The sequence below is a fragment of the Hermetia illucens genome, chromosome 4, assembly GCF_905115235.1.
Source record: "Hermetia illucens chromosome 4, iHerIll2.2.curated.20191125, whole genome shotgun sequence".
Classification (NCBI taxonomy): domain Eukaryota; kingdom Metazoa; phylum Arthropoda; class Insecta; order Diptera; family Stratiomyidae; genus Hermetia; species Hermetia illucens.
In genome coordinates, this window is record NC_051852.1 from 9,770,617 (window position 1) to 9,795,548 (window position 24,932).

Here is a 24,932-nt window from a genome sequence, read left to right on the forward strand (position 1 = left end):
TATAAACCAGAGTGCCATAAAAAGGATGAAGAAGGCATATGGTGGCACACAGACCGCCATTATTAGTTTGCCGGCGGAATCAGCTATTAAGTTAAATACCGCGGGCAAGGTAAGAGTAGGTTGGGTCGTGTGCAGGCTCAGGGAGCAAATATCTCTAAAGAGATACTTCAGATGCCTCGATTTCGGCCACTTAGCGGCGGCATGCACTAGCCAGCATGATAGGTCGAGGAGTTGCAGGAAGTGTGGGGAAGAAGGCCACCTCATCAAAGATTGCACCGGAGATCCACGGTGTATGTTATGTAGTGGGAAAGAGGGCTTCGCTTGAATATATCTTATGATAAACGCAACTATCTTATTTTTCAAAAGGTAAGAAAAGATGAAATTCTAAAAACCGAGTATTAAAATTCACAAAGTTCGTGTAGCCAACGTGTTGCCAACTTGTATGTCACAGCTGAGTTTCGAGTCGCCATGTTATGCTGTACATGGGATCGTTTCCATGTCGAACTGGCAACAACATAACATGCAAGCTATTCTTTTTCATAGCGCTACAGCCTTTTTTCAGGCATTGACTTCCTTAAGCATTTGCCTCCAATTGTCTCAATCCAATGCCCAGCTCCCCCAATTTCTTCTAGCTTACCACAGATTTCATACGACTCTTTTTAAGACCTGATGTGCCAACCAATATCCCTCGCAATCTGCTTGCAACATTCTGCATAAGACCAACCTTTCAAAGGCACTCAGCAAGTTTTATTGCTGCCTGAGTTAAGGTCCACGTTTCGCTGGGACAAAATACTTCTATATGGTCGAACTTAAAGAGTCGTGTACCTTTGATATCGATGAGGAGCTTCCTGACCAGACACTGGAGTCCCGTCATCCCGTCTCTTTGTTTTAAGACTGGTTTACTGACAATGGGATTAGCGTCACTGGAATATCAAATTGTTACAACCTTTTATGCAGTCCTGAATATTTAATGCCGATGTAAACCTGCTTGAAGTGAACAAATACTTGACAGACCCAGCATTGCTCTAAAACTTGCTTCATCCTAATTAGTTGTTTTTTTTTTTGTAAATCATCCAGCCCTAAAGTCAGCTTACTATTTGCCAATCGGGTTTCCAGCGCAAAGTCGAAGTCTCTTCTCCAAAATTTTGGAAAATACTTTTTAGAAAATGCATAGTAGCGAGATGCCTCTGTAATTTTTGGCATACCTGTTTGTGCGTCTTGTTGATCAGATGAATAATGCTTTTACACAAGTCATCTGGTAGTTGCTCCTCGGTCCATATTTGCTGGATCAGAATGTGAATGTACTTTACCACACACTTACTACCAGCTTTCAAAAGTTCTGGCGGTACGCTATCAATACCCACTACTTTGTTTGATTTTTGGCTTTTGACGGTAGAATCCACCTCTTCTACAGGCAGGAGATCCATTTCAGTGCTGAAGTGTCCACGTTTCAAAAAAGTTCCACCGCTGCGACTGACGATCTGGGAGGGTCCAGCAATTCTGAGAAGTAGGAGGCCTATCAGAGAAGGTTTCCTGATCATCATGAGGCAATCCCTTTGAGCACTTCGATCTCTCACGTATCATTGCACAAAAATTTACGTGTCCTTTTCCGGAACGTGGATCGGCACCGGAACCTGAAAAATAAATCAAACATGGGGATTCGCGCAAGCCGAACGAAATAAACAACACGCGAATTAAACCTGGGAATGAAAAATATAAACACGTGAACCGCGCATTCCGGGCGACCAACGACGAATCACATCTTCGATCAATGTTTCCCCTGCCTCAAATGTTTTATGAAGCACGGTCTCTGAGGTTCCCACCCTACCCTGGCCTCCTCAGGCCATGATTTTGGGGAGGATGTCCCTTATCTAAAGAGAGTTTTGCGGAAGTAGAAAGGAATAGGCAGAGAGGAAGTCCTCAAATTAAACAGATTTAGTAAGGAAATGGGGGGGGGGGGGGGTCACAACAACCAAAGCCATGTAAGGGTGAAGTTAATTTTTGGTTCAATATTTTGACGAAAATGTTAAATTTTCAAACTTCAGTTTCTGTAACACATCAATGAATCCTTGTCCTTTCTTGTCTTCAACTTATCCCTCAAATTAAATTGAAGCCGCCAATGCTGGGTCGCCAGAAGTATTCCCCAATTTTTTTTCGCTGCCGACATAATCCAATCCGCGCACGAACCTTCTTTTCAGGCAGATAATTGTAAAAATGAAATTACTTTAACTTCCTAAAAATTTCACAATAATCGTCATAGTTTTAAATCTTAACACCTTAATTTTTAACCCCTTGATGCCAACAATTGGCAATTAATTCCAAATCAGTCAGCTCTTTCATGTCAGCACAGCAGAACTCCTCGCGACCAACCTCCCCCTTACGCAAAAACAATCTCCCTTTTCACATCTTCCGCCCATCAGCTGTCTTCCCGATCAGCCGGTCCCGCTAAACCGGGCCTTGAACTTTCAAATTCATGGCGGCTAAGCGACAACAACAACACCTCATTTTCCGTTCAGAAGCAAAAGAACGGCTAAAGCATGCATTCAACAACACGGTTATCCTCTCGCTATGTTGGAACGTTGTGTTGCACAGACACAACAACGTTCCAAAATTATGTAGGTACAGCAATTGAAGTGAATATACGTTCTCACCGTTCAATATTGGCTTCCACTATTTGGGAGATTAAAATAAAATTTGAATTGAATCCGTTGGAAATCGGGGTACCGAGGGTCTGCTCTGGACAGTAAACGGCAGGCCGAGGACAATTGGGAAAATGGGAATAACAAGGAAGGAAGGAAGCGGATAGGGACTTTTCGAAGATCCGCGTCTCAACTTTCTTTCTATGACTCTGCTTGTCGATTTATGTAGAAATTGCTATAACTTTCGACAAAGCAAAATTGTACAGTTAGTCAGGATGAGAACGTTGTTGGCCCTATAAGGGCTCAAGAATAAGCAGCTTTTCCAGACGTCCGATGTACTCGGACTGCTCCATTCAATAATAATAACAGAGTCCCTCGTTTCTTCGAGTCGACCCTCTCCGAAGTGATGGTATTGATAAAGAGAAACAAACAATACTGCCCTCTTCTTACCGTACTATAGTGTATCCGTAGAGCACGTCTTCATGAGGGAGAAAAACCCCCTCCCCGCCCTATCTCAGTCTGGTAATGATGTTAGATTTTATTCACCGTTAGTGAGTATTATTGTCGTTTTTTGTTACGCGATTTGAAAATCTTCAGTCGCTCCAAAACCCTCCCCCCCCCCCCCTCCCATTATTTAAATTCGCACAGCCGCCCCACTTTCTGACATCGTTCCAGTCGCCAACGCTACCGCCATATATCCTGGCACTTCAACCATCCATACCAGTGGCCCCAAGTTAAAGGTGGCGTCCCCACCTAAACAGCTCTTCATCTCCAGGCTCCAGGGACTGGGGTGCTTCTCGTAAGTCCACTGGCGGTGGAGTCCTAATTGCTATAAAAGATTCACTCCCCGCTGAACTCGTCTTCTCCTCCTCTGGCCTTCCTTTTGATTGTGTTGCTCTTCGTGTCTCCCCGCCCAACTTCCTCCCGTTCATTGTTTCTTGTGTTTATGTCCCCTGTGCTAGCCCTTCTCACCTGTATGAAGAATTGTTTGACAGTTTGTCTGAACTCCTTACCGTCAGATTCCCTTCCCTCTCTTTCTTCCTTTGTGGAGATTTCAACCTCCCCATGCTCAACTGGCCTAATCATCCTAGTCTTCCAATTCCTTCCAACAACCTCTCCCATTCTTCCCTCCCACTTTCTTCCTTTATGTATACTTGCTCTGCCCTGAATTTCAACACCACCAAAAAATCCTTGGGCCGCACTCTCGATCTCTTCCTTTCCAACCTCCCCGAGCGCCACCTCTCTTTATTTCCTGGCACATCCCCGTATGTAAAAACCGACGCTCACCATCCCGCGGTTGAATTTGAAGCGGAGCTCCCTCGTTCAATATCCAAAACCAAGCGTAAACCCACTAAGTTCAACTTCCGCAAAGCCAATTTTGACGGTCTGAACTCAGCTTTAGCGTCTTTCAACTGGGTTCATATATTAAGTAACTCATCGTGTGATCAAGCTCTTAACACTTTCTACAATATCCTCTCTGATCTCCTCTCCTGTTATGTCCCTTCTTCCCCTCCCTGCCTACGTTCTTTCCCAACTTGGTTCACAACGGAACTTCATATTAACATTCGCTTGAAACATACACTGCGGAAGAAGTTTCGGGCTTCTAAGAATGACGCCGACCTTTCTCACTTTAAAGCTATACGATCTACTGTGAAGTCAATGGTCAGAAAAGCGCGTAAAAGGTACCTATTGAGCGTCGAAGCCGCCCTTGCCCGCGGTAACTTAAAACCCTTTTGGTCTCACGCTCGCAACTCTCGTAATCCAACTCAATCTGTCCCTTCTTCTATCAGCTTCGCTGACTCCACTGCCAACTCCCCACAACAATCCTGCGACCTTCTCTGCACCTACTTCTCTTCAGTGTTTTCTCCCTCGAGCCCTTCACCCTCTACACCTTTCATAACCACAGACTACTCCGAATCACTAGCCATTCCTCTCCTTACGCCTTCCTCGGTTGAGTTCCTCATTGGTAACCTTGACCCCAATGTCGGACCTGATCCCGATGCCCATCCTAATCTCTTCCTCCTTAACTGTAGAAAATACATTTCCCTCCGCCTGTGTATAATCTACAACAAAAGTCTAGACGAATGCTATTTTCCCCGTCTCTGAAAAGAGGCCCTTATCATTCCTATCCTCAAGAGCGGAGATCCTTTTCTTGCTGTGAACTACCGCCCCACTTCCCTTCTCTCCTCTTGCTCCAAAATCCTAAAAAGATACGTCAACGACTGGTTGACCGCGCACTTCGGTCCCCTCATTGTCAAAGAGCAGCATGGTTTCGTGAAACATAGATCAACGGCTTCAAATCTTCTGGTCTTTTCCAACTTTGTTGCTAAACGCTTGAATTCACGACAGGAGGTACATGCTGTTTATACTGATTTCTCCAAAGCCTTTGACACCGTTGACCATAACATTCTCCTCTCTAAACTTTCTTCGCTAGAGTTCCCTCCCTCAGTCATCTCCTGGCTTTCCTCCTATCTCTCATACCGTTCCTGCAAAGTTTCTTTTCATGGTCACTCATCTCGTTCCTTCTCTCCTTCCTCTGGTGTTCCCCAAGGCTCTATACTTGGCCCGCTACTCTTCCTGTTTTTTATCAATGACCTCGCCTCCATCCTCACCTGTCCGTATTTGCTTTACGCAGACGACCTTAAATTGTTTGCCTCTGTTTCGTCTCCATTGGACTGTGCTCTCTTACAATCCAACCTTGATAATTTAGCCCGTTGGTGTTCGGTCAACAAGCTAACACTGAATGTCAACAAATGCCACTGGATGCGCTATTCCCTGAAACCCTCCCCATCATCCTTTTCCTATTCGCTCCGTGGTCAACCCCTTTCACTACTGACCTCTTTCAAAGACCTGGGTGTAATATTCGACGATAAACTTCGTTTCAATTCCCACTTCGTTGACATCATCAATAGAGCTTCCAAAATGTCTGGTTTTATCCTACGTTCCTCGTCCGACTTTACCTCAATCCAGCCCTCCTTAACACTCTTCAATTCCCTTGTCAAAAACATCCTTGAATACTGCTCTGTAGTCTGGTCCCCCTATCGCAACCGTGACGGCCGCGCTCTTGAAGCTGTACAACGCAAATTCACCCGGACCCTCTTTTACAAAAAATACCTTCCACGGGTTGATTATCCGTCACGACTCCGCACCCTCAATCTCCCCTCCCTACAGCAACGCCGTATTTTCCTTGATATGTGTACTCTTTTCAAACTCTGCAATGGTCTGATGGGCTGCTCCGCCAACTCGGATATTACTCTCCGTATCGCCTCGTCTCATGACACACGTAATGCGGACATTTTTGATGTGCCCTTCGCCGAGCTCGAGATTTACTTTCACTCTCCGATCCCGAGGTTTTGCCGGTCCTATAATGCCCTACAGCTTGGTTCATTTGACTCTATGTCCCTCTCTAACTTTAAGCGCAAAATATGCCATTTACTTGCTCCTCCCTCTGAGGACAATATGTAATAAGAAATTTGCTTTCTGTGTATTGTCCTCATTAAATAAATAAATAAATAAATAAATAAATATATGAGCACGATTATAAAGAGCAAATCCAGGCCCAAGGTGAATAAGAGCGTTTTCATATTACCAGAATATCTAGCTACTTTGGTTAAAGTCTCTATTCACGGAGAAAAGTCATGGCCCAGGCGATATCACCCTCTCTACCCCCACTCATCTAGCCTATGAACGTCACTTTGCCTCAGATAGACTATGAAATACATAGGAGAAAACTCGATCAACACAAAGTCCTTAGAATAACCCTCAGACCGGCAAATTGAAGGGTACAGTCTATATAGACCGAGACAATATGGAAGGATTAATTTGCAAGGTCAAAACCCAGAATAAGTCTGGAGCTTCATAGAAGAAGGACAATTGAGCAGACACCCCAAAATTACATCCAATTACTTGGAGTTCGATAAACTATTCTTTGCTTTTTCAACCTTCATATTTCAGAAATAACATACTTAGGTTTGGATACTCTATTTGTTCTCCCTATTCGTCGCATTTCTGTAGTAGGCACGATTGATTTAACCAATTTACACATTCATTCATTCAACGACTCCTCCTCGGTCATTTCTTATCAAATGGCTGGAATCACTATACTCCTTGCATGCTATAATTTTCTCAGCAATAAACCTTCACATACAATGGCCATTGATTGCTCCCCATCTACTTTCGACATAAACATCAAATAAAACCAAAATTACAACTTGTTATAAAGCACAAAACGTAAAAATAAAAGAAAGTGAAAGAGAAAAACTCAAAAATAACACGCCATTCCAAAAATGAGAATTTCTTGGAAAAAGAAGGGAATGTGAAATGAATTCAAGCCTGCATACGTGAAGTTTTTTATTACCAATCATAAAAGCCATTTCAAAAAGAACTTCTTTCCTTTATATATATATATATCACACATACGAGCATGCATGTTGGGAGAATGTCTGTCCCTAGCCGTATATGTTGTACAGGCGAAATACAGATGAAGGGAAACCATTGCTGATAAAATTGGCCAAGAGGAACGGACGAAATTAACACAAAATACCAAGTTTGCGTTTTATGGTGGCCATTTCCCCTTGTTCAAAACTTGCAATTATACACACACATACTGCATAAAAAATTAATAGCCGAAAATACAATTCGCTAAAACATCTTGAATTTCGTAAAAATGGTTTTAGTTTTTCAACAGGCTGAATGCACTTTTTGTTTGTATATTTCTATGCATATTTGCTATATAACATGTGATAAAAAGCATTTTAAGTGGAGGACATAAAAACTGATGAAAGATAAAAATTTATCTTCTTACAGGACGCTTGGCGAATAATAAAATTCAAAAGTTTTGAATAAATAAATAAAATTGGTAGATGGCGATTTTGTTGTAATCCAAAAAAGTCCATTCTTTTTCGAAACGTATAGTTATAAAAGAATGTCGTATTGACATTAAAAACAAAACTAGATTAAACGATAATTAAAAGATAAACTTGAGATTTTGATTTCTTGTCGAAGGTTGTTGCCTAATTTGGACCTAGGACTGGAAGCATTTTATATTACTTCATTCCATTTTACCAAAATAAAAACCATATTTTAAGTGGTCTAATTCTTAAACTAAATTTCATAGTCATTACTCATTACTTATCCCTAGTCCATTATATTCCCTCCAAATGATAGTAATTACATATATTCGTTGGTTCGATTCAACTTTCAAAATTTGTTTGTTTTTTTATAATTATTAAAAATAGCTTTTATACCAATTGGAAAAAAAACACAAAAACAATTTGAAAATATATATATTAGTGCAAAATGGTATTCAATAAAAAGGATTCTAGAAAAATCATTTGATTATTTACAATCTTTTAATCTCTTATGTATAATATAATAGTATTATTCTTACTAATTAAATTACTAAACTAACCTAAATATAAAAATTATGTAACAATTTAATTTTATTGACTCATAACAACTATTAAATGGTGGATATTAGAAGCTGTTCACACGAATCCTTAAATGAAAAAGAAAAGAATAATGAAACACAAAAACTAATTGATTTAAACCTAATCTAATTTAATTTTATTCTATTCTTAAATCTATAAACAAGTACCTATTTATATGTATATGTATAGCTAAAAATTCGTTCTATAAATTTTAACAATTAATTTTAATCTATTTTCATGATTAAATATAACTAAATCTATTTTTTCGTTTATTTAATCTAATTTTATAATTTTTTTTTATATTAACTTCTTGATTTTCTTTTCTATTAATTTTCTTTTTCTTTTGGATTCATGTTTTCTTATCTTCACTTTCCGTTTGATAATGTTTAACAGTTGGATAACATAAAATAAGCAAAAATAACAAATTATATAAAAATATTTATAATTATAAAATAATAGAAAATTCATAATATTCAAAGTTAACAAATATATTTATTAAAAAAGAGGTACTGGCGATATATAGTATATTTTAACAGATGCAGACTGGATATATATAATATATTATAGGGTGATCACAAATTTGACGAATTCTTCAAAGGGTATATACGGCAGATCTTGTATGAGGCGCGGCTTCTTTCGTATCCTCTTTTCTCCCTCGGAATTTCTAATAAGGGACATCCTCAAAATGAATAACTGGATGGATCTTCCCCTCCTTGATCGCGGCACTCGGGTCCGGAGACTTACGGCTCCACGCGCGCGGTCGAGCCGTTTTTGTTTTTCTTTTCTAATTTCCAATTTTAGTTCGCGTTCTGTTTATCATTCGATAGGTCGTCGCGAAATTCTAATTAAAGTCTATTTTAGAATCCGGTGCGGACCCACGCATCGGAATAGACACGTTGATTTGTAGTAGTGAAGCGTGAGGGATCAAAGCGCTCAAAGGACCCCCCCATATTCCCGAGCCTGGCTAGGACAGAAGCGTGCAAGAACGTGTCGACCGAGCACTTTGATGGAGCTTCAATCTTTGTGGACGGACCTTCACGGTCAATTTAGCCAATTTGGGATAGCTCTGCCCTCTAGGTCGTTATCGGCTACTCAGGATGATCGACCTGATCTCCTATTCCCACTCATAACATTACAAATATTGAAGAAGGCTTTGGGGGTTACTCGTCCAGCATGCTGAGCATGTTGAGTGAATCACCGTTGAAGACACCCGCCTGAAAAGAAAGTTCGATGGTCCATAAACAGCTCGAAAAATTGGAGGTATCCTGGTCTGAGTTGGGTTCAGAATTTCTGGTATAAAAAATTTACAAATATACATACGCGCTTGGCACATAGCATAAATCAGGTCATTAGTTGGCCAAAGGAATTTCCACCCTTCCACACTGTGGGTCCCCAAAAAGGACACGGTGTAGGACTCCACGGACACAAGACCGATTACTTGCTTACCAACCCTCTACAAATTCATAGCGACCATTATTAGTGGAAGGGTCAATATGCACCTTGAGACCAACATCATTCTGTCCGAGGAGGAGAAGGGCTACGGAGTCGAGTCAAGGAGTTGCAAAAAGCAACTCATTATGGACCTGGTAGGTGTAGGACAAGCAACTAGAGCCCAAAGAGACCTCTTTAGTTGCTACATCGATTATGCCAAGACTACGGCTGTATCGCATTGATCCGAAACTAATAAAGTTTTTGGCGGCAGTCATGGAAGGGTGGCATACCACCTTATCAGTGCGTTCATCTAAGGGTACCAACACCTCAGAGCCCATCCGTATATGGAGGGAATCTTTCAGGGGGATTTTTTGAGTCCCCTTTGGTTTTGCATGGCACTGAAACCCCTTTCCATTGCCCTTAGTGATCCTAGAAGGCATGGTTTCGCAATCAAATATAGCTTATGTGCTTAGTACGAGCTGACACACTTGATGTATTTAGATGATATCAAGCTGTATTGATGACTACCTTAGAAGTCTGTTACGAATAGTAGATATATTTCAGTGTGATATTCGGATGGAATTTGGATTAAACAAATATCGAATTCAAGCCATCGGCAAAGGTCGTCACGAGCCGCATGCCGGACATAGCATTGGTGACTTCCACATCGAAGCTAAGACCGAAACAGACGAACGAACCCATGCTCGAAATGGTGATCTTAAGGATGCTCTGCTGTCTGAAATTCCTGCGACGTGTAAAGCTTGTACTGAAATCGCATCTCTCGGGAAAGAATAAAATAGGCACTGAACATATTCGCTATCCCTTCATTGGTATATAATATAATTTTTGGCGCAACTATCCATAATGGATCAGGACCTTAAAGTGTGTTAGAGCACTTCATTCAAAATCGTAAGGTACACTGCAATATTACAGTATCCTATAGGAGACAATGTGATCACCATTGCGCTCACCCGAGATTATTATCCTAATTTGACTCAGGTACTCATTCGCAGCTGAGGCGACTTGCACCCGACATCCAGTCACGCGAGATTGAGATTTGTACCACGACCTTCGACTACGACAACGCTCTAACCACTTGAGTCATCCAGACACTCATTGGCATATGCATTCAGAATATTGCCTTTGACGAAGATCGCTCTGGAAAACGTCCAGCGGCGGATGCACACTACTTAGTGCAAATTTTGAATGCATCATCCAAACTCTGCCGTGGAACGGATAAACCTGCCTCGTGACATCGGAGGTAGGGGGGTGATTGACGTGGAAGTGGAACATAATCCTCAAGTCGAGTCGTTGCGCGCTTACTTATACAGCAAAAAACAAACAATTGTCTGTAAGGCAAAGTGTAGGCTGACTCCACTTGAAGGATTAATCTTCCAATCCTCTGGGTGGAGTGAAGTCGAATCAAGAGCGGATCGATGAATGAAAGCCGAAAGCAACGCACGGTGAACACGTGGATTGTCTTTGTCAGCCATTTGTTGATTCGCATTTGTCGAACAAATGGCTGCGTGCTGGGGAGGTCTTTGCTGAGACGGAGGGATTCATGTATGTCATTCAGGATGGGATGGTCGCCACTCGAGCTTATAAAAAGCTCAAAATGGAAGAGCTGGTGGAGAACGACCAGTGTAGAATGTGTGGTTCGACGTTAGAGATGTTGGACCACCTCATTTCTGGTTGCACTGTAATGGTAATACATGAACAGATATAATGCTGCATGTAAGGTGATCCATCAAAACATTGCATTCAACCATGGGCTGATCACGGGAACATGTCCTGTTTACCGATATGAGCCGCAAGCAGGACGATAGTTCTGCTTACAGCAGAATTGGGGCCGGCAAGTTCTAACTGAGCGATATGTGGCGCAACAAGATGGGTTGCTCCGCCTATATTGTTGATGCTGTTATCCCCCATAATAGAACCCCCCTAATTGAACGAAAATACATGGAGAAGAAGGTGAACTAATTTGACGTCTCGAGCGGGTGGTTGTAATTCCCATAATATTGCCAGCTACAGAAAATCCCTCACGGCTTCCCTTGATGTACAGGGGTTTACAATATAAGCTACGCGCTCTCTTCAACGACCGAGAACCGACTGCCGATTTTTCCTAGGTTAGGAGGGCGCATTTCAGCAAACCGTGAACGAAGCCGCATTGTTTTTTTTTTTTTTTTATTTTTATAAATTTGGATCAATGGGACCAGATGGTTGAGTATCGGTCTAACCAGAACAAAATGACCCTTTACCACTGAGATGACTGGGACACCCGCTCCCCAAGAGCGTGAGAGTCAGCCCATCCTACAAAATGGTATCACCATCGTACATCGAATCTTGCACTCGTAATTGCATGTATTATTTCGGACCAAAATCACAATAAGGTACTTGGCGTGTATAATTTTTTTCACCGAATATAGTCATGTGGGTTATCAAATAAAAGCTCTCATTTAGCACTGTATAGTTCTGGGTTTTAAATAAAATCGGTCGTCTTCCTTTTAGAAGCTTTAGGTGGGGCATTGTCAAGCAATAAAACCAGTATCTACTAACCTTTTCCCAAACATAGAAGTAAATAATTCAACTAGGACCGGAGCGGTTGTAGTTCATTTTAATACCAAATTTTGGCTTGCTCAAAATCATTAAACATTCTCCCTTTCCTCTTTTCAGACCCGCTCGCAACTCATCAAAGCCGGTCTCAAGCTAACCATCCAAAGTAAACGAAAAATGTCCAGTAGTGATTCAAGTTCTGGGACGGACCAACCGAACAGTAAAACTTCCCGGAAAACCTGTGAAAGCAGCGGCGAAGAGGAAATGGATTCACGAGGTTCAATCAAACAAAATGCTGGCCTAACACCGGAAGACGAGGATCGACGAAGACGACGACGAGAACGCAATAAGATTGCAGCTACCAAATGCCGGATGAAGAAACGTGAACGTACAAATAACTTGGTTAATGAATCCGAACAGTTGGAAACACAAAACAATGACCTTAAGTCGACGGTGCGAAATCTCGAATTGGAACGAAGGAAATTATTCGATATGTTACAATCCCACAGCTCTGCATGCATACGACCCGGTGGTTTACAGCTGGATTTGAATGCATGCCAATCGCCTGCATATAAATACCTCAATGAAATAGGACTAGGCGATGGGCCATGTGAAACCCATCAACACCCCGATCAGCAACAGAGCCAACAACAGCAACGAACGATAACTGCGATACCACCAATGACAACAATCAAATATTCCAGGAACAACCTAAGGCATCAACCCCAACATCAACAGACCCTCAGCAACCTACCTAGCAATGATCTTCAGCAACAGCAACTGCCAAATGGATATTGTAAACCCTCACCAACAACCCATGAAATGGGCTATCTTAACTCCCCCACACAGGATATCTGCATGCATTTGCATGATATTACCTCACAACCAACGTCCACCACTCACCATACCCAACATCACCATATGCATCATCATCAGATCACCGATGCCATCCTGAATAACGATTACATTCCAAATTGTGAAAATAGCAATGGCGGATCTACGGTTGATAGTACACCCGATCATGTGTTTAAAAGTGAACTGAACGAGGCCCAGTCTCCATATACAACAGTTCAAAGTGCCGATCGTTTTCTATTCGAATCGAATTGCGATACGTTCGATATAAAACATAGTGTTAGTAATAGTATAAATAATAACAATAGCAACACAATCAATAACAATAGTAGCGTGAGTAATGGTACACATTTGGATTTTCATCATCAGATCGCAACAACACCTACTTATGATAATCTTCTGAATAAAACTGATTTTCTTACTAACGATACCGAACTTTTGGCACAATTGACCGATGCTACCGATTCGGAGTTCACAGATTTGGATAGTGGTATAGCGTATTCCCATATTACGAATGGTGGCTGTTTAGCGTAAGAGGAATGGAAGGAATCGATCATTTCATTCCGTTTGTTTAGGTTACCAAATGAAAGCAGATGGTTTTGCCGGGTATCTGCTTTGATAGTCCTCCCCAACCCCCCACTCTCTTCTTGAAAGTAATATAATAACTTTAAATATCATTTGTATCGAGTTTCGCATACCAAGCAAGGATAATTGAATGGTTTTGAGATTCGAAGAAGTTAGGGGGCGACTAAAACTATCCCCTAATGTCTAATAGTCACTGGAGTCACGAAACCAGCTTATTGATCCTTAATTCTTTTAATAATACACTCTAAATTAGATTTAGCGGAGAGATAAGTTAAATGGAAAGGATTTACTTTATATACTTCCTTGATACTACTTTAAACTATTATGTTATCTCCCTCTCTCTATATATATGTATGAGTGTATATTATATGTGAAATTTTATATGATAAGCTTCATTTTTAATAATAATTTGTATTTTCACAAAATGCTACAATTGAAATCTTCCTTGTGCATTCCAATTTCACAAAGGTGCTATCGGTTTACAGATGAGACAAGATACTTTCATAATTGCCGCTATCTTTCCTAATTTCTTTTTGTTTCTACCACTTTCATTCAGTCAATAAGAAATTATACTTTTTTTTTTAATTATAAAACATACATAAAATACAACAGCGTACACATCACTTGTTCAAAAAAATTCTAAGTTGCTTGAAAAAATAAATCAGATCATACCTCAGATTTATAGTTATTCCAAACGAGCTGCAACCTTACTTTAAAAGAAAATTTTCCTCGGATTATTCTCAATGGTAAAAATAGTAAAATAGATTTACCCAACAAAGCCTAATATAAAAAATACTGATAAATAGATATTTATCCATTTTTGGCTCACTGTCGATGAAAGAAATACAATTGTTACGTTTGCAGATTCAGAATAAGATCCTACTACACATAATTAGCACTAAAAAAAAATACAAAAAGGTATGCATGGTATATCTCTCAAAACTTATCTCTGAGGATAAGCTCGAATTTTTTCCATTTTTGAGTTCAAATTTATGGATCACCAAATCAATAGATACAGGAATGCCTATGCTATGTCCCTTGAGAGAACTTTTCATGTGTTGCGCAATGTATTTGACAAATAAGTACTAATTCTTTTGATAGTTATCACTACAAGCTCACAAACAAAAAACAAAACAAGATTTAAATTTATATTTCAACTTCAGTGCAAGTCACTCTTTTCGAAACATTATTATTTTAGTTACCTCCTCCTACGTTCTTTTGCGTCTATCTCGTTCAAATGTCTGAATGCACGCCCTAAATTATATAACAACCAATTCAATTGTACTCGAAATTGTCGAAAATGCTTCCTCCTCAAAACTGTTTTCAAACAAATCATTCCAAGAAAATAAAAAACATCACAATGCTTCCAAAAACGAGTTTCTGATTCTAATTTGAAAAAGAAAAACAGAAAACAGAAAATTGTATATTATTTATTAATAATCCTGTGATCTCGGAAATGTGTTTTCTCTTTAAAGAAAAAAGAAATGGAAAGAACTATATTTTTTTTAGTTTATTACATTTAATACGCTTTTTCTCCTACATTCGCTGGTCGAATAATTTCAAAAAGTAATAAAAAAAACGAAATGGTATTCCCTTCAAGGTGCTTTGGATGGTTAGAAATTCTAATTCTATAATAGTTTTTTTAATAAATATACTCAGCCACCTGAAACAGCTTGTGTTAACCCCTTAAGATATTAAGGGAAGCTGCGGAATAAGCAGGAAAAATTATCCTGTCGAAGAAGCAGTCGCTGTTCCAATAATGTTATTTTTATAGTTTTTTTTCCAATTTTCCGCTAAATAATGATATATCCAAAAGACACTATTTGGCATTCAATATCAGACTTAGAAATAACCTGAACCAAGCATCAATAATGGGGAAAACCATAAATACAAAGCCAATCCGTCAACAATACCCAAATGAAAAAAAAAACAAAAAATAAGCCACCATTCGAATATGACGAAAATTTCTTAAAGATAAATTAAAAATTTCAACCTAAAAAAAATCTATAAAACTTTAATTCAGACGATCAGAAGTATTTTCCCTTCTCCAAATCTAATATAAAATAATCAACGTCTCAAAATGAAACTCATTAGCTTTACAGAAACAGTCATGAGAAAATAATGAAAAAATAAAAAAACTGCACAAAACCAGTGAATAAAATATTGTGAATAAAATAAAAAGAGTACCAGTCATGCATTCCTTATAAATAAATAAAAAATTAAGAAATAAAATCTATTTTTCAGTTCTATTTTGGTATTTAGAAAAAAAGATTAATATCCGAAAAAACTACTTTCAAATTTATAAAAATAATTTAAATAGTCAGAAATAAATTAATGATGTTTTCTCTTTCAAAATATAATTCAAACGCTTTTCAAAATGTCTACACTCAATTTTTATGAATATAATCATTTTTTTGCAGAAGATTATCATATTACATATTCAAATTTCAAAAATATCGCCTTAATTTTTAGTTTCTTTCTTGGAAATTTTCATCAATATTTAAAATTTAAATGGAAATTTATATAAGTTGAGGAAAAAGTGTATAATTGAGAAAAAATGTTTGGCTATTGTTTTTAAGTTTTAGGTTGTACATTTATATATATATTGAAAAAAAAGGGAAAATGCCTTTAAAATTGAAAAAATGTATTAAAATTCTTATAAAAATTTGTGAAAATTTAAAACGAATAATATTTCGTACGTGATAAAAAAAAAACAACGCGCCTTGTTCATGAAAAAAGAAGAACAAAAGAGAATGATTCAGCAAGAACCAAAATTATTATAACAAAAAAGAAAGGAATAATATCATAAAAATTGAGTAAAACAAATATGTGAACATAAATTCACCTAAAACATATAAATCTTTTTGAAGGCAACACTAAAACATCGGAAAAATGTTTTCCATTTTTTTTTTGTCTAGTTGCCTTCAATATTTTTATAAAGTGAAATTTCTAAAACTTTTCATAACAGGTAATTGTGAATGCAAAAAAGGATCTATTGAAACGGACATGTTCCAGCACTCATCCGTTCAAGGGACTCTTCATTCAAGGTGGGTGCAAAAGTTCTTGTGTATTTAGGAAAAAAAAATGCTGACTGACAGTTTCGTCCAGGACAGAGACAACTCATCAGACGCTGCCTCACCTCTGCCCTGGGAGTAGGGTGACCGAAAGCGGCGACAGATGGTAATCGCTCCGAAGTGAAATCTGTTGTGTGTTCACACCTCCCCCCCCCCCCTCCTGCTCCCAGGGCAGAGGTGAAGCAGCGTCTGAAGAGCTGCCTTTGTCCTGAACATTGCTCGTAACTTCATGCAGATGACATCCTTGTTTGCTCGGTCGTCCGTAAATTATATCTTACACACGATTCGGCACGTTGTCTATATTCTTCGTTATCTTAGGTGTGGATGATTAGATCGTCTCTTGTTTAACACACAATACTAGCGATAACTCGGCCAATCCGAGGTATTCCTTTTTATTGAAGTCGACTACAAATGCACCGACATCCACTTCAGGTATAAGATATCAACCCACTTCCATTGCTCGAGGAATGCCTCCCCCCCCACTTGCGGCAAAGCATACCCATACTAGCCGATTAGGAAGAAGTAACCGAAAACACGAATTTTGTCTGGGTCCTTCCGCAAGCACATTCTTTCTTACCGGCTTCATTGGGTCGCATGGTCCTTGTTTAAGGTATTTCTAGTCGCATTCATTAACGACTGTTTGCTTATGGAGCTTAACAGATCCCCACGTCCATACAATGCGGCGGTGAGCAGCCAAAACCTGCATGCTCAAATTTCCCGATTCTACCTTGGTAAACCAATTTTTGATTTCGTTTTCTGCCCCTACATCATATCCAACTTATTTCCGGGGGTGATACTTCTCTGTCTCTCTCCCTGTCTAACACGTCGAGTAAGTAGACAAAGCCTGCATACCCAAACTGCTCCCTCCCCCAATTGTGCGTTTGGATTTTTGCCCCTATATCATATCCAGCTTTTTTCCAGGGGCGATACCTCTATATTTCATGCCTTATTCGTCGACAAGTAGACATAGCCCCCCCCCCCCCTCCTTGTGCGTTTGCTTTTTTGCCCCTATACCATATCCAGCTTTTTCCTGAACACGCTGGGTCATGGTTTGCAATGTAGTAATTTGCGCGTGTCGAAGGTCCTCCATGTCATTGTAAACCTCCTCTTTTACCCCAAAAACTATTGTCAATGCTTTTCCTAGCAGGCGCTGTAAATCTGTCAAAAACGGCTAAAAAAGCTCCTGTTACTAAGCCACTCATTAGGTCCAACACTTTGATCTCTATAAAAATAAAGACGCAAAATTTTTCTTTTGAATTTGATTTTGGACGATATTTTGACTCTCTGGAATGGGCCGAAATTGCCCCCACTACAGTGCAAGAAAGGTGGACTTGCTACAATCTGAGCTGCGGACAGATCATCCATCAACTGTTGGGTTCGTTGGATCATACATTTTATGCAGATAAGACGCCGAAGTATCCAGTCACTTATTACCTTTTGGCAGCGCATTTTCAAAAGATTTCGGTGTGCTATGACGCTTCCATAAAGAATTTTTTTGTCTAGTTCTTGACTGATTAGCTAGTTCCTCTTGATCGTCTCGATTTCTTCAGCAAATTCTAAATCTCATAATAGTCGCAAGATCTCTTATCTACTTGATCATATTCGCAAGCAGCAATTGGTCCCTTCAATTGCAAAGAGAATTTAATAAATTATGCCCCCACAATAGCGAATTTCTGCACATCTAGATAGCATTTCGACAGTTCGAATCCATTCGGACCCCCTAGAAGTAAGTAACCTACTTCTATTGACCTTTTTTTCAAAAGCCGCCGTGCCTCTTCCCACCACAATTGATGTCTTCATAATTCCCTTTGCCTCTGGAACCACAGTCCGCGGGGTTCTCTCATTTTATTTGGTCCCACATTCAGCCATATTTGCAGATCTTCAATCTAAACCACTTAATCTTCTACCTCTGCCTATTCCTTTTTCATCCAAACCAGAAAAATCGTCGAGTCATCCCAGCATTATACAAGTGCTTCGTCCAGTTGCAAAGTGAAAATTTCCATTTCCACTAGCTCAAACAAAAATAATGCACAATTGAGCTCTGGCCAAGACTTTGTCTTCAATAGTTCCAACCGGGTTTTCGCACAAAGCAGTGACACCACTACTTGACCATCTGGCCTGGTAACCTTGCTGTAGAGAACTGCAGCGAATGCAGCCTCCAATTCAAACAGTTTCACACAGCTTCCAGCTGCAGAAGTTCAGCCTCGATCCTTCTCCACATGTCATTCTTTCCAATTTCTGACTCCTAAATCCTCTAGATTTACTGGTGCCAACCACGACCACCTAACCTGGTAACCTTGCTGTAGATACTGTAACGTATGCAGACTCCAACACATCGCAGTTCACACAAAATAGTTGATTTCATAACTTGTCAGAGTAACCAATTCAAATCGTTGCGCGTAGCTTCCAACTGCAGAAGTTCAGCCTCGATTCTTCTTCACAAGGTCAGTCTCGTCCGCGAGGATGTCATCCCTTTCAATTTCTGACTCCTAAATCCTCTGGCTTATAGTTACTGGTGCCAACCATGACCATCTAGCCTGGAAACTTTGCTGTAGATAACTGTAGCGTATGCATGCTCCGACACATCGCAGAACCCGTGTAGTTCACTTTAAAACTTTTCAGAGTAACCAATTCAAAGAGTTGCGCGTAGCTTCCAACTGCAGAAGTGCAGCCTCTACATGGTCAGTCTCTTCCGCGAGGATGTTATTCCTTCCAATGTTCGTCTGCCCAGAGGATCCAGAGGAATTGGATTAGGAGTTTTAGCATAGAACGGCGACACCACCACTTGACCACTTAGCCTGGTATAGACTCTAACACATCGCAGAATCCATGTAGATCACTTCGTGACTTTCAGGGTAGCTAATCCAAAGAAGTAGCCGCCAAGCTTCCAACTGCGAAAACTAAGCCTCAATCCTTCTTCACAAAGTCAGTCTCTTCCGCGAGGATGTCATTTCTTCCAATTTCTGACCGCCAATTCCTCTGGATTAGAAGTTTTAGCATAGAGCAGCGACACCACCTTTTGATCATCTAGCCTGGTGTCGACTCCAACACATAGCAGAATCCATGTAGATCACTTCGTGACTTTTGCTTCCAACTGGGAAAGCTAAGCCTCGATCTTTCTTCACAAGATCAGTCCCTTCCGCGTGGATGTCAGTCCTCCCAAATTTTCAACTGCCGATTCCCCTGGATTAGAATCATTGGTGCCTATCATTGTAGAGGAACGAAAAGTCCAGCAATATTCGACAAAGCTTGGCAAGTAATTGCTTAACTTCTTCTGTGAATCATATTTCACCAACTTCAGGCAGAAATTGGCTGTGATCGGGTCTCACATTAATCCTAGGGTGGATACCGTAAATTCCTCCACCTCCTCGCATAGCCCCTATCCCCTCGGATCCTCTGGGATCTCGTTTAATAGCCCCCCAGGTCATTTCCCACTTTCGCCCCCTTTCAAAATTGCCTGCCCTCAAAAATTCCATCATTTACCCGATCAGAACTTTTGCTTCAATACTGGTCTCGACAAGTTGTTTATGTAGAACTCTTTTAAATGTCCACCCCTACAGGACACCTTGGCGGTTCATCTTCCACCAACTGGTGTAACGAGTTCTAATGGACAAATAGTTTCTCCAGTCCTTAGGACCTACCCCTGTTTCGACATGTCGTCATTGGTTGGCCCATACAAGGTACACTGGAAATTAGCTATACACAAATATGGCTGCATCTTGACCACTGGAAACTGGAACTGCGAAATCCTATTTTCTCCATTTCCGCAAAGCCTAAGCCCAATCGTCTTGCAGTTTGGGTCAGTCAATATGTAGTTTGTTATTTAGGCTTACACCAGCCATTGTCTTGGCAAAAGCGTTAAAAACCGGACCCCATTTAGTTATGAAGTTTTGCTTCTTGATCTCTGAATTAGGTGAGTGGCACTGTTCCCAGCCTATTAAGCAGTCGGCGCAGTCGAAAGGAGTACCATTTTTTTATCACCATTGCTTTTCAACATAGAGATTTTCCCTTCATCAAATCCAACATTAATATCTCTTGCTTAAGAGATGAACCCTCATGTTCGGCATATTCTATTTGAAATTCTACACTTACCCCCAACAGTTAATAGAAATCCAACTATACTTCGAAGGATAGTAAAAGAGACAGAACCATATTGGAACTTCAGCGGTTTCTACCCAAACCACGGATACCACATTACTGTTTGCCATTGGTAAGTCAAGAACTTGTAAGCACTGATGAAGGGAACAAGTGGTTCCCGAAATATCGATATTTGGAAGACCAATAAATTACACTAGTGAATAGAAAGCGCTAGAAATATCACGAAATTCTACTTAGACAAGTATAAATTTTCTTCTAAAATCTAGACCCGGAGCGGGACTGCAGCAACCTTTAATTTATAATCCAAACTGACTTTTTGAGTGCTCAACATAACCTCCCTTAACGCCCACTCCTTTCCCGAATTCGAATAATACATTGTGACAAAATGCTTTTAATCTTCCCTTTCAATCTGACTTTTCTAAGACCGCAAATTGACCAGCATTGAAACCGCAGTCAAATCCGTTGTTGTTCAATTTATCTGTATACCTATACCCAGATGTCCACCTATGAACCGCAGATATACCAGTACACAGGGTCGTAGAAAAAAAATTCGGACCCAGGGTGAAAATTATGCCAGTCTCTTCTTGTCCCTTTTTCTATACTGAGCCCCGGAGTGGAGTTTTCTCCTGGAAGGTCCCCCGTCACCAAGTCTACCAGTATGAGACCATCAAAACCACTTTTTTTTAAATACGCAAGAATTTTTGCACTCACCCGTTAGAGTTTTTTCTGTACACGCGAAGTACCCTACCGAAATTGCAAGGATAACAACTATTAATTTCAAGTTTTCGATATCAATGGATAAACTTAGAGCTATTGAGATTTTCCTGATTTTTTTTTTTATTTTTTGGATTTTTTTAAATAAGTGGAAAAGTAAAGAAACTGAATGTGAATCATGAAACCATAAAAACGTAATCTTTTTAAGTTTTCATCATTAATATTATGAAGAGTTTTCAATTCAGTTCAGTTAAGATGAAGAGAAGTCCTGAAATGCTGGAAGCTCCAACAATCAACCTCACAATTATCTGTTCGACTACCATGTCCTCCACAATAAACTGACTGAAAAAAATAATATAGATCTGCATAAATAATAAATATGTCAGTCTATTTAAAATTGACACTAAAACAAATCAAAACTTGCTGAAAAATTTTCATTCAGCCAATTAATTGCAGCTAAACTCAAAAGACAAAAGCGTATCGACATTAAATACGAAAATGACAAATAAAGTAGAATAGAAAACTAAAAATTAATTACTCGAAAATCAATAAAATCATGTGCTTTACAAGAAAAAAAACAATAACTTTGCTGACAATATCTATCACAATTTCTTTTGCGCTATAGATGTAACGGAAACTTGCATAAATTAGATTTAAAAGAAAAAAAATGCATAAGAATCAAAACTAAAATACTAAAATAATTGAAAAGAATAAATAAATATAATAAAAAAGCAACCAACAAAATGCCTTCCTATTTTAACTAATAGGCTTAGTGTGCATAATGTTACCTCATTTTTTTTTTTATTATCACTATGACTAGAAGCAAATAGTCATAAAATATTATTACATTCTAAAAGCTATGATATAATTGGAGATGAAAACTACAACATAAAAAGCGACCATTACTTAAAATTATCTAAAAAAGCAAAGTCGAAACACCTTTGGGTACAAAAGCCGCTTATGATGACAATTTAAAATAAAATAAAAATAAATATAAATAATAAATTTTTAATTAATCAAAATTTAGATTTAAATCGGAACAAGTGCCAGGAGTCAAAACGAGCTATTTTTGAATTAAAATTATTCAGTCATCGAATTCATTAAATTACAATAATATTTGTGAATATTATAAATGTTGCTATTTTTCGATCCTATTGAATAAAGTAAAAAAATGTTAATTTTTTGTTGCAAATATACAAGTCTAGATGTAAAAAAAAAGTGGATATAAAACTCGGTGATAGTAAATACAAAAAAATAATGCCTTAAATGTTACCCGTACCCAAAAAAATTGTTGTCGCTACTTAGCTACCCAAGTAGTTGTTGCAATTTGATGCTATTACGTGTAAATGTTACTACATTCATCATAAACTACACAATTCTGATATGTTAATGTCCAATAAATACTGTCGCATATTTACAAACTTTTCAAAAAACTATTTTTATTCAGCATTGACAGTTAAATTTCAATTCACACTAGTTTAAATTCACGTCACCTATTCCAGCTTATTCTAACCAGACAACGGATTTAAAATGGAATAATAAAAATGTTCATTATATTTATTGATGATATAATACAACAACGGACTGAATTTGCTTGAAATTTATTTTATTTTCAGTTGAAATTTTCGATAAATTCATATAGAAATAGTAACAAAGCCTTACAAATACTACCAGCAACTTGATGAAAATTCAAATCAAATAAATAAAATAAAATAGCAAGAAATGAATAGAATAAAATAGGGAGAAAGCAGGAAATAAATACATAAAATGGTAACACAACAAAAAAGAAAAGTTTTTTTAGTTTTTGACATGGGCAAAAATTATTAAAAGCATTAATTATGATTTCTTTATTTTTCTTTGTTTTACCATTTTATACAAATCAAATAGAATCAGTTAAACAAATGAATTATATTTTGATTTTTCGATTTTTGTTGAACATCGATCTATTTTGTAATATTTTAAAATCATATCAAATCTAATCGAGTTATTGTTTTTTTTTTATTTACCATTAACAACGCGCACATCGTTACGACATTGTTTTACTTTATTTGTTTATTTTTTTTGTTATATAACTTTTAATAATATAACAGAGAAAACAAATATTACTAAAACCAGCCACAACCATGTTAAAATCTCTAAAAACACGATATTACAAAGAAAACAAAACGCAAACTACCAGCTTTACATTATTTTTCTACAAAAACGTCCAGAATAGAATAAAAAAAAAAATACTTCCAAACATTTTTCTTCGCTTTAAAATCAATCAAATAATGTAAAACTTCAAATATTTCATATAAAACTTCAATTTCATATCCAAATACATAAATCTATGTATATGTCTATGAAAACACAATAAGTGCCCAAAAATTTTTTGAATAAATCCAAAATAAAATGCGCTATATTATAACTACTACAACAACTACCATTACTCCTACGAAAAAAAAAAACAAACAAAAATTATAAAATTCACTAAATGTTTTATATTTATTTATTTAATGTATATTTCTTGTAAAAAAAAAACAAAAAAACAGAATTGTATGAAAAAGAAGAAGAAAAAAAACAACATATTTTTCTGTTTCGAAGATATTTTGATGAGAAAGAAAATGAAAGGTGTGATGCTAAAAATGAAAACATACAACTTCAACAATGTACACAAATACACAACACATGAGAATAAATACATCTACCATGTACCTGTTATATAGTTTTTTTTATTTCATTGAAATAGAAATGAGAAACCCCCGGGTCGTAAAAATAGTGAAAAAGCGGTGGCTTGCTGTGAGGGATACCTCATTCCAAGGAGGAGGTGACCCACTTTCAGAAAATCCAGGAATTTAGACGCTATGATGTCGGAAACCAGAGAAATCGCAAAAACAAACCACGGTTGGAAAGCCCTGGCAAAATAGCAGAAAATTGAAAATTTTCACGATCCCGGGTCGTAAAAATGGTGAAAAATGTCGGCGGATAAGAGAGGAATTCAGTGCGTGGTTTCTTGAATGGTTCAGTCCAACGACAGATGTCACGAGAGGTGTCCTGATGGCAGGACTCCCGAAGTTAGATGTGGTACTTGCAATATCGGGAATACGAACATTTTTCAAGGCAGAGGCCTACGAAGGACGGGAGAACTATAATGTGCATTGAACTACAAGTGAAGAAGTGGCATGCTAATAAGCACCACAGTGAGGTTTCGGAATGTCGAGTGGGTTATCCGGTTGAAATACAAAGGCTCCTGAAGAAGATACGTTTTCTGAATTCATTTTGACCAAGACAAACCAGTACGGCACTGCTTTCAGGAGAGTGATTGAGTTTCCTCAGTGGGCCACGGAAGAAGGCGATGCAACCATGCCGTGAAGGTCAGTGCTTTCCAGTTCCCAGCAAGCAAGCCAAACTGTGGAGCAGCGAAATCGTAGGACTGTAAGCTACATGCTTTAGTGAAAGAGATTCTTCGAGCAACAGGATACATATAAGCAGCGCGAGAGAGGTTCTCCAGAGAAGCAACAAATCGACACAATCACTAATAATGAAAAGACTGCGAGAGCGAAAGTTGCATCCACTAA

General features: G+C 38.6%; 1 protein-coding gene across 1 annotated transcript in view; it reads left to right on the forward strand.

Annotated features, from left to right (window-relative positions):
- LOC119653497 (activating transcription factor 3) overlaps window positions 1-24,075 on the forward strand; it is a 202,708-nt gene extending 178,633 nt beyond the window's left edge. Inside the window, exon 4 of the mRNA XM_038058134.1 lies at window positions 12,173-24,075. Within this exon, the coding sequence (XP_037914062.1) occupies window positions 12,173-13,438 (1,266 nt within the window). The 3' untranslated portion in view covers window positions 13,439-24,075. The remainder of the gene's footprint in view (window positions 1-12,172) is intronic.
- Window positions 24,076-24,932: the final 857 nt, after the last annotated feature.